Below are 20621 nucleotides of genomic sequence, written 5' to 3'. Positions count from 1 at the left end.
ATTTTATTACAGACCACTCATACATTTTTGTTTACATTTATATATCCAAGGTTTTTCTGAAGCAGTACATGTTGTTACTGAAGATATCCCTCAAACCACAGGTGCTTATGGAAAGGAATGCTTGGGCATGAGGTGAGGATTCAAATCTAAAACAATTGGATAAATATGAATTAGATAAATATAACTATATTTTAACACAATATTTAAAAGTTTAAGCAATGTCCTCCGTAGTGGACATTTGCTGTTACACATTTTTTTTCCTGGTAGTCAGGAAGATATTAATAGCAGGTTGAGCTTCAATAGTGTTTGACTAGTACCTAGAGAAAAAGGATGAAATGACTCAAAAGTAGAAACTATAAGATATAGGAGAGACCAATGGCAAACAGCAACATTTAACAAAAGTTTATTAAATAAAACAAGTTAACAAAAGGAAATGGGGGCCCAAGGCCAAAATAAACAAAAGAGAGGAGGAGTCTCAAACCATCCACGCAATGGGCCGTAGGATCTGGGCTGCTCCCCAAACCGAAAGAGAATCAAACCAAAAGAACCAAAACTGAAAACTGGACTACCAAAGACTCCTTACTCAAACAACCAAAATAAAAAAAAAAACACTAAGTAAGGAGGTTGGCGGAGACTTCTGCCTGAACACCGCCCAATCTTGGCCTTATGTTCGTCCCAGCATGTCACTCCAGCCAATCGCTGCAGAGAAAATGAGGGACTTGATGACACACAGCTGATAATGGTAAAGAAAACTCAGCCGACCATAGTTTGCGCAACACATAGGATATTCAAATTTCTTGATCGGATCACAAATCTGTGTTCAGCCACTCTATCCTGTCACCTTCTTTTGGTCAGGCCCACATGGAAATAGCCACAAGAGCATTCTAGTCTGCATACAATAAGAGTGGTTTTCCTATTTATGAATAATGTTCTCAAACAGGTAGTAAGGACACTACCTAAAGAAAATGGGGTGAGAGCCTGCTATGGGAAAGACAAGACTACACAAGGAAGCTGAAAAAACACAGAGCGCAAATACGAGGAAACACAGGTGCAACACATGAGGATAATGAAGAGAACGCAGTTGAAATTCATGATGGCAGGCACAGGGGAATCCTGGGAAATGTAGTCTGGACCAGGGATCAATAGGTGGTTGAGGCTGACCCAACCAGACGAGGAGCAGACATGACACATTGAAAGGGTTTGAAGCAAAGTGCAGTGATAAGAAACAGTTTCTAAAAGAGTGAGATTGTGAGTTGGTATGTAACTTCCGTCTATTTATGACTGTTTAACCCCAAATCTCTGATGTAGCTACTGTACAGCAAAGCATCCTCCATCTGAATGAAAGAGCAGCTCATAATGGGATTATCCCACAAGCCTCAGTGCTCTTATTCCTCTCGACATCCTTCTTACTGGCTGGCTTTTGATCTCCTTACGAAGAATTAATCTCAAACTACTCAGCTGTAATGATTCAATTAACCAGCGGATGTCTTTTTTCGCTCGATGTGTTGCAATTTTCAGTCTTCATTAGAGACTGAAATGCACTTTGGATGCCATCAAAAGGAACAAATCTCCGATTACTCGGTTCTAGTACCAAGCATGTCTGTCCTGAATACTTAGCAATATATTTATGGTGTCTTGTCATGATGAAACTTAAAGGAGTTTGTCACTCTGCAAACTTAAAGAGGTCACAAGTCATTGTAGATAATATATGGCTCTGCACATTATGAAAAATAATGCTGTTATTCTAAATATCATTAAAACAAAACACACAGAATTAAAAACATATTTGTTGCTGTAGTGCTTTTACTTCTTTTTTGTCCGCTTTTCTTCCCCAAGGAGCTAAAAAAACAAAAAAAAACAACTACATATAACAAGTAACACCCCTATTTGTTTATCTATTGTGACCAAAATGTTTTTATTTAGAGACTTTATGTTACATGTGGGAATCCACCCTCTTTGATTCTTATTAAAGTGAAAAAAAAAGCAAATGCTCAGCCTTCTGATGATAAACCCTTCTGTATATACATGTTAGTTTTCAGTAAGAACTGTCTCATGTAAGTCATAGATCTGAGGTGATCTAAACCTAAGCATATAGATTTCTTTCTTTCCTGACCCTCAGCAGACAGTCACAAAAATCATTCACTGTGGAGGTTTGTGGATTTTATCAGTCTTTCTCTTAATGACATTTTCATAAAATCACAAACAGATTTTTTTTCTTTTTTTTTTGTCTTGTGCAGCATTTATGCAAGCAGAATGATGGGCTGGATGCTGTGTTCTGCTGAGCAAATTTACTTTTCCAAGGGGAGCTTAATAGATATAATGATCCCCTTGATTTTCTGAATTTTCAGTTTAGATTTATTTTGCATTAGTGTTTATATTGCAGAGTTTGCAGTGCTGGACCGGACTGGAGAGGACAGAAGAGAAAGAGAAAGAGAAAGAAGAGAAAACAGAGAAAACACCTCACAGAGAAAGAGAAAGAGATAAAGAGAGAGAAAGAAAAACATACATATGCACATATATACACTTATACGCACTCCCCTGTATGAACACATATACATATACATACATACACATACAAGCCAAGCTTAGATTCATATTCCCCCTGCGGAGGCCTGAGCTATTAGCTGTTGGAAGTGCCAGAAACTAATAAGTTAAATATGAATGGGAAACACACAAAGAAAATGAGCTGCTGTTAGTGAATAAACCTGCAGGATGACTCAGTGACTGTGTCGCATGCAGAACATACAAAGTGGAACGTGTTCAGAGAAGAGTGATCATGCCAATGTGACATCTCCCCCCCCCAACATACACACACACACACACACACACAAACACACACACACACACACACACACACACACACACACACACACACACACGCACACACACACACACACACACACACACACACACACACACACAAGGGAAAGAGGGAGGCCAAGAGGACCCCTGAGACCTGGGCAACTGACAGCCAGCCCCAAGCACAGACCCCAACTGCCCCACTCCAGAGCCAGCCATGCACCCATCCAAAAGGTGGCAGAGGTGGTGCCAGAGTCCCCCGCAGTCATGGAGAACCAGCCCCAGTGGGCCTGGACCCGTAAACAGATTAATGAAACGTTTTTGCCATATAAAACCTTTGAGTATGACTTTTCAGAACCTCCTTTAATAATTCAGCCCAGTCTTACAAGAAAATGCACAACACACAGTCTACATTTATCCACATATTCATTACATACTATTTTCACAAGGCCAACAAGATGGTGAAATTTTTTATTGCTGTTTTGTATGACAAAGACTTTTGATGATGTCTTATACGAGCTTGGATTTTGACAGTTTTATAATCATGCACATATGCACAAGTGTACACAGAACAAAATTTAGTTTCATGTACTCAAAAGTATTTTTAAAAAAAAAATGCCAATCTATAGTAAAAAAGATAAAATAGAAGAATATACTGCACACCATAAAATACTGTGTGAATGTAATGTACCTTACAATACAGGAATGTGAAAAATGTAAAAGTCAGGTAACTGCACTGTGTGTTAGATTTACTCTTCAGTAGTATGATGACCTGGGGGGACAAAGCTACTACAGAACCTGGTGGTCCTGCACCGAATGCTCCAAACCTCTTACCAGATGCCAGCAGGGAAAATAGTCCATTATGGGGTTTGAGGGATCACTGCTGATATTTTCAACAGTGCTTCCTTGCAGTGACCTGGATGTAGAGGAGAGAAGTCCCATTGTTGTTCTCCACTCACCACTGTCCTCACACTTTTCCAGTCTGAAGAACTGCAGCCTCCACATCATGCACCATGGTGCGAAATGAAGACATATCTAAGCCTAACCCTCGGTTGTATAGCCTTTACCCCTGATACATTTTGATTAATATCTTATTCTGGCAGCAGTGACTATGTATTTTGACCCTAGTCAATTGCAACCCTGGCAACAATGTAGAAAAGAGAGAGATAATTCGTTCAGATGGGATCATAGACTGTTGATGGACTGAACTCAGGAATGATTCTCATGATTAACAGTCTATGGTGTAACCCCAACATCAACCACCTCCTTATTTCTCCTTGCCAATGTTTTGAAACATTGTGTAATTGTGCAATGTGGTATTTGGGAGTATTTTACGTAATAAATGCTTGAACATTAATTAATTTACACAAGTGGCCCTGTGATGGACTGGCAACCCGTCAAGGGTCCATCCAACCTTTTCCCTGAGAGTAGTTTGGAGTGTATATAGATAATAGATTGATAGACAAACTATTTGCAAAGTAAAACTAAGACATACTCTTTTGGAGCCTTGAAAATGTAGTAATTTTAGAATATCTGAGTATGTGTGATAGAGCCTCAGCATTATCAGCACTAGAAGTAAGGTAACTACAGCTCTGGACAAGTAACAAGTAAGCTCTGATACCCGGTGACCCTTGATTATTGTACATCATAATTTGTTTTTGTCCTTAAGTGCATTAACATGGAAGAATTTAATTTGGAGGAAAAGAAAACAACTCACAATAGCTGCCATAAATTTGACGTAACATAGTTATTGTACAGATAATGCAACTTGGAATGGGTGGCTGTTTCATGCATGGTCCATTCACTTCCCAGCTAATTCCCAACAGGTAATTCATAGGGGCTGCATCTGGAAACAATGATATAGCAATACATCGAACTTTAAGATTAATAAACAATGTGCCTTATTTAATGTGTTTTGTTTACAAAAATATTGCAACTTCTCTGACAGAAATTGTGTTTTTTTTACAGTTATTGTCAGGAAATCTAGCTCTAAGCTTTTGTTGTTTGTAAGTCAAGTTGTGATGTTGTGAGGGTCATTCAACAAAACTGCAATAGGAAAAGATAAATCAAAACATAAGCCAAAACAACCTGTTGTATGTTTTTACAAGACAGCTTGATTTATGTTGGTGGTTAGAGAGCAAATAAACCCTTATTGATATGTAAACATATGTTTTGTGTGCCAGATGGAAGTGATTACTAAGCCTTACTTTACAGCAAGACAAATAAAGGCAGTAGACTGTAAACTGATATTTAATCATTCACTTGGGAAAATAGGAGCACATGCTACTTAAAATTTATGTTGTTCCTCAGTTCTGTGGCCCTTTGTGTGCCTTTACAGAGCTTTAAATCCAATTATTTCACAAGTTAACATCAGCCACTCACTTCATGGAAAACATGTCTTATTCAATACAATGGATAGGATCTTTTATTTACACAAATGAGTCACTGACTCTTAACAGACTGCACAATATCTAGTTCTGCACTCAACGTCTGACTGATAGCCCACTTTTGTAACAGTCTGTTCAGTGTCTTTTATAAAATGTAACTGTGTTGCTTTGAATTCAGAATCATTTGGACTCTGAGATGAAAGATTTGAAAAATACTTCTGGCCATGTTCACATTTTGTATTAGCAATAATCCCAAATGACCCAATCATAGATGGATGTAGTCAACATCAAGAGCCATCAAAACAAATTAAGACACTATTAAGACAAGCCATCTATAAAACTTCTTGATGGCGCAATGATCAATATTTAACAAACTAGATGTCATTTGATTGAAGTGTTTCCCCACAATCCATCTATCCAAACCCTGAAGCTCAATAAAATCCCCTTAACCCTTTGATGCATTGTGTCCACTAGACACCTATTTAAAGGTTGTTTTCTAGTATATTCATAAGTGAGGGTGTTATATTTACAGTTTGCCTAAGTGAAAAACACGACACTAAAGAGATATCAGTCAGTTTTTATAGAATATTTCTATTATATAAATATAAAAATATATTATTTTAGAAATATTTCTGTAGAATAGATAAAATAAATATATAAAAAGTCAAGCATATTAATCAAATCAAATCAAATCAAACTTTATTTCTTGAGCACTTTTCATGCCTCAGGCAACACAAAGTGCTTTACAGGATAAAATTAAGTGAAAAGGATTAAAACAAACAGTGGATATAAAGGCATTTAAAAATAATCGACACAAGCTCTTTCCACACACTCACACACACACACACAAGGACAAAGAGCAAAGAACCCCCCCCCCCCACACACCCACCCACACACACCCACCCACATTCCCCGAAAAACATCATTCCCTGAATACTGTCTCTTTAACTGAATTCTGGTTAATAAAACAACTAAAAACATTCAGTAAGTGATAAAAATATTAAAGACAGAGAATCTCTTTGTACATGCTATGATTTTTCCTAATTCATGCATCAGAGGTTAAACAATTACATTCTCAAAGATTGCTGATACATGATAAAATAATAGCTCACATTTGACAGTTTGCGTGTGAAAATCCATGTCACGGTGATTTCAAAATGTAACCAGGACCCCTGGGTTTTGCCAGCTCACACGAGGAGCATCCACATTGTTTCTACAGGCTGAAATAGCAAATGAGACTTGGAGTTCTAAATTGACCAAGATTCAGTTTGTCTGTTGTTCAACAACTATTTAGTCTTTTGAACTCATAGAGGATATTGCTATATATATTCTGGTTCAAATGTATGAGATTAGAGGAGTGGCCCTCAAATGGCTTTTTAGTTGGCTGAATAATAGAGAACTATTGTTTTGAGACCATTATTATTTATTTTGTTTATGAATAATGTATGTGAAGCGTCCAGTTTGTTAACAACTATTTTGTTAGTGGATAATACTAATTTATTTTGTTATGGGTATAACTTGGAGGAGCTTTTGGAGACAGCTGGAAATTAACTTAATAAACTGAAAAGTTGGTTTAATGTTTATAAGTTAATATTAGATTTAAATAAAACAAAGTATATAATATTTGGGAATAGACCAACCGACACAACTAAGAAAGTTGTGATAAAATATATAAACTTGAAATAGTTTGCTCAAGTTTAAAAACGATCAATTTCTACTTCATGAGTAATTGTTTTATAGATTTGTTATTGTGTTGAGGACCTTATCACACTGAAAGATGAACTGATTTAATTTTATGCAGGCACAATTTAAATATAATACCAAAGACTTTACTGGAGCAAGAACGATAAGCTGTTCATAACTCAAGCCATGAACGTGCTTCTTACTTACATTTTACCCTGAAGAATATTGTCTTGTCTGTACCAACCATTAGTGTTGTTATTGTAGCCAAACAACTCTGTGTCCAGAGCATACTTTTTTGGAGAGATTCGGCGTCCATGTAAATCAAATTTGTGCATAATCAGATTACAGCTGTTGCACTTTGACACCAGCAGCTGTCAGATGACCAAAAGAACTTGAAAGTCTTGCAGTGAAATAATGTTTTTTGAGAGTTCCTCTCCAATTTCAGTGCTCTTGCGCAAATTTGTTGGCGTTTGCTGGTCACTATACTTCACTGGTTTGATGTAAAGCTCAGAAAGTGGCATTGTTGACCATCAATCAGAATGTCAGTGGTTTGATCCCTGTTGTCCAGTCCATATGAGTTTGTTAAGGCAGGATAATGAACCCTAAATTGCCCCAGATGGGCTCACTGATGTGTGAGAATGTCTGTAATTAAAAAAAAAAAAAAATTACCCTGTGAAAAAAAAAACTAATGTGTGAATGTGGCTTCCATAGTTTGGATATCAGCAAGATTAGATTATTACTACAAAACTGCAGTGGGTTAGCCATGTCATGTGACTTCCTCTTAGAGAAAATAATTATTTTGGGTAAGAAATCATTTTACACCCTTCAACAAACTGTTGTTAGTTTAATCAGTGTTAGTTTGTATTTATATTTAATTACATCACTAAGCAATGGTCCTGAACCACCTTTCATTTCTTCATACATTGTCAGGAAAACTGGGAGAAGGTGCAATGATTTTTTTTGGGCCAGTAAACTTAAATGGTGATACATTATATAAGAAGAAAAAAACAGTCTGTGGGATTTTAAGAAGTCTGAAAATCCGTATTTGGTATGATCACATTTATTCTTCAACAGGGTCAAAAGACATTTCAAACTCATTTGTCTGTTTTGGTGATCCCACGCAGTTTCAATAAGGTTAAGGTCTAAACTCTGGAGAGAATTCATGCCTCCATAAAAGCAGTTACTGCTTATTTTCAGTCCAGTTCTTGCATCATTTGGCATAGCTCAACTTCATGGCATGTCTTCTTGACAGTGACCATATGGACATAAGGAACAAATATCTTTTATTTTAAAAAGAGCTATTTAAAGATATAGAATGTGTGTGCAGCATGTAAATGTGGACAGATCAGTTGTGTAAAGTGAATGCTAGTCAGTGGAGTGACCAAACTAAGCTGGAAGCAAGAAGAGAAAGAGAGCACTGAAGACTATGGCTTTGACAGCCTGGATACAATAAGGCCAGGTGCTCTAATCAAAAGGATCGGCGCATCAGAGGTTGGTACACTTAACTATGCACAAAGAACAAATTAATACTCTGAAGGCAAAACCAGGGCCAACACAGCAACTTGTTTGAAGCTAAATATAACACTTATTCATTAAAGCGTATAACTGGCTCACATTAGTAGTCATGGAACAGAAACAGTTTAATTAAACATTATATTAATAGTTGTAGTAGTAGTTATCTATAACTATATATATATATATATATATATATATATATATATATATATATATATATATATATATATATATATATATATAGAGTGTTAGGTTGAATCATTAATCATGTGCGTAGGGGTAGGAGCAAATAAGTTGTACTTCTTCCTACCCCTTTTTAGACCTTTCAACAGAATACATGGGTATTGTAGAGGCTATACATGCAAAGATAAGATCATTTATTTTTAGACTGAAAAAACTTTTTTTTTTTTCAAACATTTGATGCTCGCAACACGTTCCAAAAAACTGGGACAGGGCATATTTACCAGTGGTCACACTTCCTTTAAACAACACTTAATGAGCATTTGGTAATGATGGACGCTAACTGTTGAAGCTTTGTCTGTGGAATACTTTTCCATTCTTGCTTGATGCACAGCTTCAGTTGTTCAATCATCCGAGGTCTCCATTGTTATATTTTGTACTTCTTATTGTGCCACACATTTTTAATGTGAGACAGATCTGTATTGCAGTCAGGCCAATCAAATACCTGCAGTCTTTTACTACGACACCAGCTGTTGTAACATGTGCAGAATGTGGCTTAGCATTGTCCTGCTGAAATAAACTAGGGTATCCCTGTAAATTATGCTGTTTGCATGCAGCATGTGTTGCTTCAAAATGTTCCTTTTTGCATTAACAAAATGTGTAAGTTATCCATGCCATGTGCCCCAACACACACCCTCATACCATCACAGACGCTGGCTTTTGAACATTGCACTGATGACAGTCTAGTTAGTTCTTTTCCCCTTTGGTCTAGAAGACAGGATGTCCATGATTTCCAAAAACACTTTGACATGTGGATTTGTCAGACCACAGCAAACTTTCCCACTCTGCATCAGTAGAAAAGTCTGCATCTCAATTGAGTTCAGCTAAGAGAAGCCGGTGCCGTTTCTGGGTGTTGGTGATTATATGGCTTTTGCTTTACAGGTAAGAGTTTCAGGTTGCACTTGTAGATGTCGAAGTATCAAAACAATTGTGTTAACTGACAATGGTTTTCTATTTGCCCACATGGTAAAATCATTTATACAATGATGCTGGTTTTTAAAGCAGTTCTACTTGAGGGATCAAAGGTCATGAGTACTCAGTGTTGGTTTTTGGCCTTTCTGCTTTTTTTTTTTTTTTTTTTTTTTTTTTTTTTTTTTTTGTTAGTAATATCTATATATATTTGTTTTTATGGGTATTGTCTACAAAGTATCCGTTTACCCAAGAGAATTATTTACACATTTGGAACATACAACGTCTGGTTCCCTCTACCGTCCCACACCCATCCACCAATACTTGTGGCCTCGCTGCTTATGAGCAGCGATATCATGAGTTTTTAGGACTCTTTGGATGATATTATGGAGTGTAGATGATTAAATCCATAAATTTCTTGCAATTGTGTGTCGAGAAATGTTCTTCAACTGCTGGATTAATTTCTCAAGTAGTTGTTCACAAAGTGATGAACTTCATCTCATCCTTGCTGGATGAGAACTTCTGGGATGTTCATTTTGTACACAATTATGACACTCACCTATTTCCAGGTAACCTGTTCACCTGTGGAATGTTCCAAACATGTGCTTTTGAGAGTCCCTCAACTTTCCTTTTTCCCTCTTCTCCCACTTGGAATGTGTTGCATTTATCAAATTAAAAAAAAAAAAAGTATATATATCAGTTTGAACATTAAATATTTTGTCTTTGTAGTGTATTCAGTTGAATACAGATTTAAATAATTTGCAAATCATCGTATTCTGATTTATTTTATTTATGTTTTACACAATGTCCAAACTTAATTCACCGCATACTTTGCCAAATCTTTGGGCCACACTTTGATTTCTCCTCTGCTGTCCTCTACTGGCTGACTTTTGTAACTGCATACAGGATTATTAAATTGTACTTACATTTTAAGTGTTATTTTCCTCATCTAAACTTTGTCAGTCCTTCAAAAAACAAACAATAACAATCTTGAATATATCTTAAATTTATCAACATATTTGATGAAATTTTGGTATATTTTTTTAATTTTGTTTTTTATTTATTTTATTTTATTTTATTTTATTTTATTTTATTTTATTTTATTTTATTTATATAAACACACATACTTATAAAAAGATGCGACCAAGCTGGGATTTATATACAAACAAGCAATACCCATTCCTTTTTAATTGGTTCAATACATCATTTGCTGCTCTGTTTTTTTTTTCTTTTTGTAAACTGCATGCTATAGGAGTCTTTTCAAATATATCACCTGTTAAATTTGAATGTGTAACACAAAAAATAAACAGATAATTTCAGATATACAGATAGTGATTAACAAAATCATCCTCAATTTTCACAGCAATTTTTTACTCAAATATTATTTAATTACCACTACTCTGTTTCCCTGCAAATTTATAGCATGAAACAGAAAAATAGTGCCATCAAATGATTTCATAATAGCTGTGAGTGTGAAGAGACAAAAAGACACCATTATGTTTAATTACTTTTGGTACATTAGACAGATTGATAGCACCTCAGCTGACAGAGAAGGAGCTCACTTGGAAATATTTTAGGTAACTCTAACAGAGAAAGTCATCCACAGTTTATGTGACAAAATTACATTCCAGATTTTGCATTTCAAAACACTTTTCATAATGCTTTTTTAACTTTTATAATACTTGTATTATATTTTAGTGATGCAAGAGCAAAGATAATGTCAGGAGACATAAATGCCCTCCCATACAGAATACATGGTAGCAAAATCACAAAATACAAACTTCCTTTGGTGGTGGAGTGGTAGTGGTCATGAGACAGAGACAAGGCTGATACCTGATCCTTTGTGGGTTTGTACATCAGTAGGTCTGAGATTTGCAAATGCAAACGCCTCACAAAGGTAGACAATTCAATCAATATACTGTACATATGTGTATTTTTCCATTAATTTATGTGTTTTTCTCTGCTCTTCTGTGCCTTACAAGGATCAGAACTAATTCATAAAAGGGAAATGTTTACTCTTTCAGGGGTAGAAAAGAATGAAACTGGAGCTGCCACACCTGAAGATGTTAGTGTGGGACTCACAAATATTCATAAAACAAAACATAAGAGCAGAATTTCTGCAGATCACAAAATAATATTCATATGATAGCTGTAAAATGTTCCATATAGACCTTTTAGAAAGACATTTTATATGGGAATATTGCCCTGTGGTAATGTATAGTGATTGTTTAGATAGTATATGGTAAAAAGTGGCTGAATACCCTGCAGAAGCACCATTGTTTGCGGTATGTAGTTCTGTATACAAACTCAATTTTAGCATCAATCAACTCTATCCTTGCCTCATTCAAATTGTAAACATTTCAGTAATAATTATTTAATAACACCATCATACACATATACATTCTTAGCTCTTTAGTTTAGGTCTCTAATAGCATTAATAGCTCTACGTCAGTAATCTGCTGCCAGAAAAGGAAGAGATACTCAGAAATACTCTCTGGGCAGTAGGATGTAAATGGACCACTCAACCAAATAATTAAAAGATTAATTTCTCATGGCATAATGCCTTTATTTATAAAGTATAATCCCCTTCTTTTCTTTTAGGCATGCAAACAAGATGGTGCTGGGAATGTGTGGCAGTAACCTGCCCACCTCCGTTTGGCCTGTCTCCTCTGTTTGTCTGTCAGTAATGAGCTTGGCCTTTTTACTCCAGGATTAAAGACATTGTGTAGGAGGCACAGGAGATCTGAATGTCAGGTGAACCACCTGCTGACAAGGAGTAATCATCATTTAGCTGTTTTCTAAATTCTCTTCTTTAACGACTCCTGTTGGCATTTTCATGTTTTATTTTAATCTTTATTCATGGTCAGGCTGTGAGACAAACAAAAAATGACCACTGGCTTCTTTGGTGGCCAAGTTGTGTAGTATTTCACTATGGACTTGCAAAGGTCATGACATTGTTGTCCACCATAGCTTCACCTCACTAATCCTGGCAACTGGCCATGGCCTGATACAGTAATAAAATCTTTGTCTGATTTAGTCTCTGTATCCACGTCCACAATAGGAGGAAGTGGACTGAACAACCTCTGAGTTCTAATATCCATTTTGGATGCATTTAAGTTCTGTTTGACAAAGCGGCTGCTCTCTTTTTCTTGTCATCTTTTAAATGTAATCAGTGGTTTTATAGTAGTTTGTGTCCAGAATTTACAAACTTTTAACCCCCTTGTTCATTTTATTGCAAAATTCGAATTATTTGGATTTGATTTTCAAGGAGTGGTGAAACACGTCTCAATACTGAAATTAAAACCAGCACAAGAATACTAAAGTAAAATAGTTCACCATTAATAAACGCCCTGCAGTCAAAACCGTACAGTAAGAATAAGGGCAGGTGTCAGAAAAACACTCTTTGTGGTTGCATGGTTGTAATAAAATGGCCTCATGAGAACTACAGTTGATTAAAAGTGGTCAAGATAGAGATGTCTATCGTGGCTTTAGAGAGACCACAGAAAGTAGGAAATAACCAGCTTTTAGTTCACATAAAAGTGCTGCATGATATTTGCTTTTGGCTGAGAGTTGAGCTCAATTCCCAAATTAGTTTTCTTCTTTGTGGGATATCAATGTCTTTTTAGTATCTATGGGAACAACATGGCTGAGCTGGATGGTTGATATTAAGTGGAAACAATATTGAGGTCAGCACTGTAAGTCCTTCAGATTCAACAGATCACTTCTCAATAGATAACTAGTTTAATATGGGTTAGCATGAGATGATCAGCAGGATAAGAACAAAAATAGATTTATTTTTTTACTTTTGTTGAAAAATATATGATTTTGGACTATAAATAAGTTCCAGTGGCTTAGTGTCTTTGTGAGGTAACAACCGTACCGTAGTGGTAGCCGTGATTGAGTGGTCAATGAGTGGTCAAACATCACCATTGAGGTTTGAGTTTGGTTCCCCTTCTCCACATAGTGAAGAGCTTTTCAGTAAGACAGTTCACAAAATATTTTACCCAATGTGTTTATAAGTATACAAGTGCAGATGTGGCAGTTAAATACTCTGAATATAGAAACTGAGAAATATAAGAAAAAGTACAATAAATAAAAATACAATATATGTCACACCGTGTTTGGTCTGAAACACAACAAAGAACCCATTAGAGTACTTTCTTCCCTTCTGATCAATAATTTCTGATTTCCACCACAAAGTTGTAAAAACATGCGCCAACAACACAACTAAGTCTTTTATAAGAGTTTATTATGTTTAGATTTCAAGTACTTGGAACAACTTTATTGTGCATGTAAGTAAAATAATTCTATACATGCCGTGAATATCTTGGAGGACCAAGCATTAAATGACCAGCCACTGGAGCAGCTGCTCTACTTCAACATTCCCAGTCGACTGTCATTTCCTAAACTGAGCAATTGGTGAGGGAATCTTGATGTCCTGGCCTCTCTCCAGCCTCTTCTCACATTCGATTAGGTAGTTGACTCCATCAATCACTAACTGCACCAGCTCAACCTGTGGATGAGTAACAAACAGGGTCAGTGGGAACTGATCAACAGCTGCAGCTAAACAGGGTTTAATATAGTTGTTAAAGAACCAGCTGATGGAACTGATGACTCCTATTGAAGGTCTGACAAATTATGCCATTGGGTTTGGCTGGAGTAAAGTGAGTTTCAGTTTTCCAAGTTTCCACAAAAGAAATAATTAAGCCTCTAAAAATGTGTTTTTCCAAAAAATTTACATAAAGAAGTTATTGACATGAAGAAATTACATTTACTTTAAAATGTCTTAAGGTCTATCTGAGTCGCTTCTTAATTCACTGAGAGGAATTTTCTGTAATGTGCCAATAGGGTTCAGGGTTAATATCCACTCTTATGTTGTGGTGTAACACCTCTAATATATGTGTGATTCCACATTTAATGTGTCAACAAGAGAGATATTCTGAACAAAAAGGAAGCTAAATTATGCGTCTTTGTATCAATGGAAAAGTATTGCTTTGGCAATATATATCAGGGTTTTACATTATATATATATATATATGTATATATATATATATATATATATATATATATATATATATATATATATATATATATATATATATATATATATATATATATATATATATATATATATATGAATAGTTTTATCATTCCCTCAAAGTAGATTAAAGTAGTTCCACTCAGTAAGTAGTTCTAATTCGTTTTTAGTTGTTTGACAGTCAGATGCTATCTTTCTCAATTTGTATGGGATGGTCTGCTGAAGTAAAGCAGAAATTCTTGACCACAATAAATTTGCTTCCTGCACATCATATAACATCTGCTGGACACATTAGCAAGGTTAAAAATGAGATTTTCTTTCCAAAGTGGGATTTAAATGATTTCCTACCCACTATTATTTCAATAGTCTGCCGTTATGATGCAGCCAGCAGTATTTGTTTTGGTCATCAGAAGGAAATGTGCTTATTTATGCTTTTAATTGCAATAGTATATTTATGTACAACTGAGTTTACCATTTTCACCACATGCCTTTTGAAACCCAGTCACTTTTAAATGCTAAGTTTGATTGAACTGTCTTTAAGGAGCCAAGACAGGAATCTAATGTGAACTCATAGTAGAAAATGTAAATTATGTCTTTTTTTTCAGCACTTTTTAGGTGTCATGTAGTTTGCTTTTGTGTTTCATTTTATATCATTAAATTAAAATGGATAATGAGATTAAAGTGAAATAAAGTAAAAATCAGTTTCGGTGTACACAAAGCTACAAAATGCATGCTAGTAAAACTTAACACATGACTTCTATTACTTCTATTAATTCTATTGCTGTCCAACGCAGCCCCATCCACCAACATGTTTAATTGTTCAACTGAAAGTGTACATGGAAAGGTACAGTAGTTGATGGATAACTTACAAGTCACATACTATCTCTCTCAGTTATCATCTTATTTTCTCCAAAACAAGCAAAACCTTATAAAACAGTGTGCCCGTGTCAAGCAGACAAACCAAAGATCAGCTGGTAATTATAACCCAAATGCAACTCTGAAATACATTACTGAAAAGAAAAATAAATCACAATGCTATTTTTTTTATGAATGGAACAGATGTTCTCCTTTCCCTTACTATGTAATTACTAACTTTCTTTTATTATACCAAACTGTGTGTTGTTACACAGTCACAGGCTGTGTATCCTGCACGACAACTGAAATGTGTGTTTGTGGTGTGTTTAGGTGATAATTTCTTTGTTCATATGCTGGCAATGCAAAGAAATCCAGCAAAGGGCCTTTTGTCAATTTCTCATGCCTGTTTTTCATATTAATTAGTTGTAGAAGAGCTTAGATATAGATCATCTATTTACCATCCTGTGTACCAGAAGACATATGCCTTATAACCAATCTGATATCTTATTGGCTATGACTGCATTATATTGTAAAAAAAAAAAAAAAGAAAAAAAGTGGGTTTTCTTGGAGATAGTGACAAACTGAACTTTTGTTCACTGAAATTAGCTTCCCAAACAGGTCTTCTACTGGGGGATCACATAAACACAGCCTGTCTTGATTTAACTTTTGTAAAGCCCTGACTGTACACATTTCTGGACTTTGAAAGCATTTGATGCAAAGACTCTTTGGAGGTTCTTCATGGAAGGCTAAACTCAAGAGACAGCAGTGCTGTAATTTCAAGTGACATTTCCCTGCTAAGATTAGAGATTAAGAAACAGCAGGGGAGAAGATTATTCACAGCCCACACCTGTTCTGGTGTAAATGTCTGCTCTGCTCTGTAAAACCCTGTCTTTCTTTGTTCATTGTTCATCTTAATTGTAACTTGTGTTAGATTTTTGTTTTAGTGCTTAACATTTACCTCTGACTTGCCCAGACGGTCAAGATTAGAGATGTCAAAGGTATCACCGGTAGCAGCCGTGTCAACTCCACCTGTGCCCCTCTTCTGTAGTCTCAGGTTTTCCAGGATCTTCTTGAAGCGGGGGTCCTATAATCCAACAACAAATGTTGAGCTTTTTGTTTGTTTGGTTTTGTTGCTTCCTTTGTAAAATTGTTGGTTGTGTGTCTGATTCTGCATTACCTTAGCAAGGAGGGGCAGGCGAATGTGTACCCCAGCTCTGAGGCCAGTGCCGAGGTTAGAGGGGCAGGTGAGAATGTACCCCAGACGCTCATTCCACATGAACTCCCATCCTCTCTCCTGGATTAGATGCTCAACCTGAAGTTACAAGAAAAGATCACTGTTCATTTTCCCCTTGAGAAGCTTGTTGGGAAAAATGACAATTTTTCTACTTCCACATCGCTTCATTGTGGGGCAGAGACTTCAGGAGAACACCTGCACACCTGTTTAAGACCTCTGCAGAACCTTTCAAACACTCTCTTCATGTTTCCTCCTTTCTCCATGGATATGATCCTAGTGTGGTCTTCCTCATTGATCCAGATCAAGAAGTTCTTCTCATTGTTGTGCCTGAGTCAACCAGGAAACAAAGTTGAACTCCAAATTAAACATTACAATACCCATGTTGACACTTTTGATCATTTAACTGAATGATTTGAAAGGAAAAACTTTTTTTTTTCATTTTGTCACGCATTCAGCAGAGCTAGTGGCCTGTGATTGGTTTTCGTAGCACAGAAAAGGAAGTGGGCAGTGAGATCTAAAACTATGGAAGAAGCTTTTTTTAAAGTTGACAATATGGGGCAGGAAATCATGAGAAATCAAGAAAAAATGTTATAATTCTACAGTTATTTGGCACTTTTATCCAAGTGACTTATATGCGAAGTGATCAATTAACCATTGCAATTACATTCTAGATTTATGGAACACACGAAAATGTAATTAATGGGATAATGTTAATCATGTATCGAGAACTAAATGACTAGAGAACAGACATACACTGATTCTCATGGGATTTTACAAGACAAAACCAGTGCAATTTAATTAAACTGTGATCCACTTCTCTTTTGCCATATTTATGCAAAGTTGCGTATGTTAGAGTAAATTATCAATCCTTTCCTAAACAATTTTTTTCTCAGCATTTCTCTTTAAACCACAAATTCCATTGTTTTCAACACAAACAAGTCACAAGCAGGAATAAATACTATTCTTCAGCAATGCTCAAGGGTTTCTGTCTACTGTAGGTTTCTGTGTAGGTTTCTACAGTATTTCTGCAGGGATTACAGCTTTTGCATGTATTATAAACTTCAAACTTCTGTATTTCTCTAAGACTATGCTTTTCCTAATCTTACCAGATCCCACGAGCATCAGGCCAATCTCTGGCCATCCCAGCTGCCGTAAGCAGAGGTGAGACTGGTTTATCAAACAGGAAGTGCTCCTGATTGGCCAGTATAGGGACACAGGAACAGTAGGGACAGTAGCAAAAGTAATCAACAGAAAGACAGAATCCAGCCTTGTTTATGTTTATGTGTGTATGTGTGTGTGCATGCTAAGTGAGTGTAATTGTGTACTGACATCAATAAGCTGCTGCTGCTCCCTCTCAGTCATCTCTCCCAGGCTGTAATATCTCCCAGAGAGGTCTCCCTTCAGGCCGGACAAAGCTGTCACAACCACACGCTCCACTTCACGGCGCTCAGAGCGCGAGCATGCAGGAGGAAGACTCAGTCCACGGATGCTGCGACCGGTACGCACACGAGAAGACAGAACATAACGCTCATCAAACATTCCTGAGGTGACCTGAGAGGAGAAAACACTGGGTTAATGAATGCAGGGATTTACATAGTGTGATGAAAACAAGAAAACGGTGGACCACGGGCATCACCTTGGAAGCTTCCAGGTCAGTGGGATGCTTCATAGTGCGAGGATCATATCCGTTATGTCTGTCCTTGATAACAGGATCAAAGAGCTCAGCAAAAACCTGATAAAAAAACAAATGTCAAGAACTTTATTTTAGCAACTTTTTTTTTTATTATAAAGACTCAAAGCTTCAGCGTGAATTGAAATACAACCTCGTAGCTCTCCTCATCTCCAGCCACCATCCCCACAGTCTTGATGAAAGGATGCCCAGGGTTATCCACCCCAGTCTGGATGCACAGATCCAGGGTCCAGTCGTTGGGTGTTACCTTGTCCCTCAAGCGTGCATAAATGGTTGGGGTCAGGGCTGAAGCCATGCAGTTGTTGTGCTTCCTCAGGTCTGGGAAATCTGCACTGTAGAAAGGTACGAGATCTAACTTAGATGTTTTTAGTCTCTATTCATATGGTATCTAATAAAGCTGCATCACTTTGGGACTAAAAAACACACATGTCCATATGTACCTGGGAGGGTAGAGTCTCCTCCTCTCAGCAGCAGCAGCAGCAGCAGCAGTGTTGTCACTCAGGAGGTATCCAGAGGCCAGGGTACCAGCTCCCATGGCCATTATCACTGCAGTGTTACGGCCAGAAATCATGCGAGTGAAGGAGTTTGCCATAGTTACAGGGTCTGGTTATCACCTGGCACAAGGTCAGAGGGCAAAGGTTACTCCACAACGACATTGTTAGTTTAATTTAAAACCTTGAAGAATAAAACCAGAATGTTCAGCCTTTTAGTGTTGCTGATGACACTCTATAGTCTTTGAGTTAAATTAAACCATAATATATTCTATAAACTAATGATTCATTTTTAACCTGAGTTGTGTGTTATAAATGTCAGACTCATCTTTGTTTTTATTTGCACAACGTTGCAGCACACTGAGGTACGGGCTTAACTCAGCCTGAACTTTACCTACATCCTTTGTAAAGGTCACAGATGGCATTCAGAAGAAGCTGATAATTGGGAATTAGACTGTTACACCAGACACATACTATTTGCTTTACAGCTCTGTACATGACATGCAAAAATCTGAGAAGAGCATGACTATGTGGGAGGAACAAATACTTAATTGTGCTTTATTATTTTGCAGTAATGAATACTTTGTAGAGGTAATGGACAGAATAAAATGTACTAAAAAAAAAACACAAGAGGGAAAACAAAGTGAATAGTGACTTTATTACCATTGTTTGCGCTGAACCTTAACAACATACTGAAGTTTTCATTGCATATGCATCTTCTCAGGTGCATACTTAGACAAAACTACTAATTGCATTAAGCTATCAAATGCTTAAGTAACAGATACACCCGCAGTCTGCAGCAGGAGATTATTCTAGAAACAGAAGCAAGCATTCTGATTGGTCACCCAGAGAGTCACCAGCTCAGCTAATCAGATGATTTGTGATTGGATGCGTAGGTGGGCGTTGGCATTTTAGTATATCTTTGATCCTTATAAAAACTGTCAGGTAATGTCAAAAATGACAGTCACATCACATCCATTAAAAGACAGTTGTCACCAATTTTAGCTTCACACTAACATTTAGATTAAAATTACAACATGAAAATATGTAAAGAAATGTATGTGCCTCTTTAAATGCAACATCTGAATAAAGGCATAGGCCAAAGTCATGCTTCATATCTCCTTAAATTAAAGGGTATTATCATTGTTGGGGAAAGTGTCAGGTTAGATTTGTATCAGTCCTGGATAAAAAAAAACAATCCTTCCTGAGGAAGTCAACCGAGTTTACACAAGACAAGATGGAACAACACAGAAGTAGTGACAAGCCAGATGGTGAGGAGTCAAGGTGATGCTGGATTTTTGATAATATGGATGATTTATGATGGGAAAATTGGGGAAAACCACAAACCTTTGCTACAGAAGATGAGAAAACCTGAAAAGAAGGAACAAGGAGACTGGTGGATGGAGGTTTGAGGGTCAGAATAAAGTACGCTTAGAGTCACATAGAGGTCAGAGGAGATAACGAAACAATGGACGCTTTGACCCTTAGGCATTGCAGTAGGTCACAGGTGGAAAACTTCGGGTGTTCCTGCCACAGGGTTAAAGAGATTGTAAAAAAAAAAAAAAAAAGTGGGATTAGTGGGATTTTAATCACAGATTACAAGACTGGGGAAAAGAAAAGGAAGAGGCACCTGTACCTTACGACCTTGTTGAAATGCAGACAGTATTGTCAAATATGTTGTCTGAATAAAGCTGATGGCTCCATTTTTAAACCAAATGATGACCGTTTAAATACAGGGCTTCGGTGTTGGAGACACACTATTAGGTTAAATGAAGAGTAA

The 20621-nt window shown here is 36.7% G+C and overlaps 1 protein-coding gene across 1 annotated transcript; it reads right to left on the bottom strand.

Annotated features, from left to right (window-relative positions):
- Nucleotides 1-13929: 13929 nt before the first annotated feature.
- LOC306763780 (creatine kinase U-type, mitochondrial-like) lies at nucleotides 13930-18942 on the bottom strand (the record flags this gene model as incomplete). Its single annotated transcript, XM_079250680.1, has 9 exons — nucleotides 13930-14046; nucleotides 16385-16510; nucleotides 16604-16738; nucleotides 16864-16987; nucleotides 17767-17852; nucleotides 17990-18211; nucleotides 18297-18392; nucleotides 18484-18682; nucleotides 18791-18942. 9 exons carry the CDS (start codon nucleotides 18940-18942, stop codon nucleotides 13930-13932), a joined length of 1257 nt encoding a protein of 418 aa, XP_079106806.1.
- Between the last annotated feature and the right edge of the window lie 1679 nt (nucleotides 18943-20621).

Source organism: Telmatherina bonti (assembly GCF_933228915.1).
Source record: "Telmatherina bonti genome assembly, chromosome: 13".
Taxonomy (NCBI): Eukaryota; Metazoa; Chordata; class Actinopteri; order Atheriniformes; family Telmatherinidae; genus Telmatherina; species Telmatherina bonti.
The sequence above is the reverse complement of the archived record's forward strand: the minus strand, read 5'-3'. Positions and strand labels throughout refer to the sequence as shown.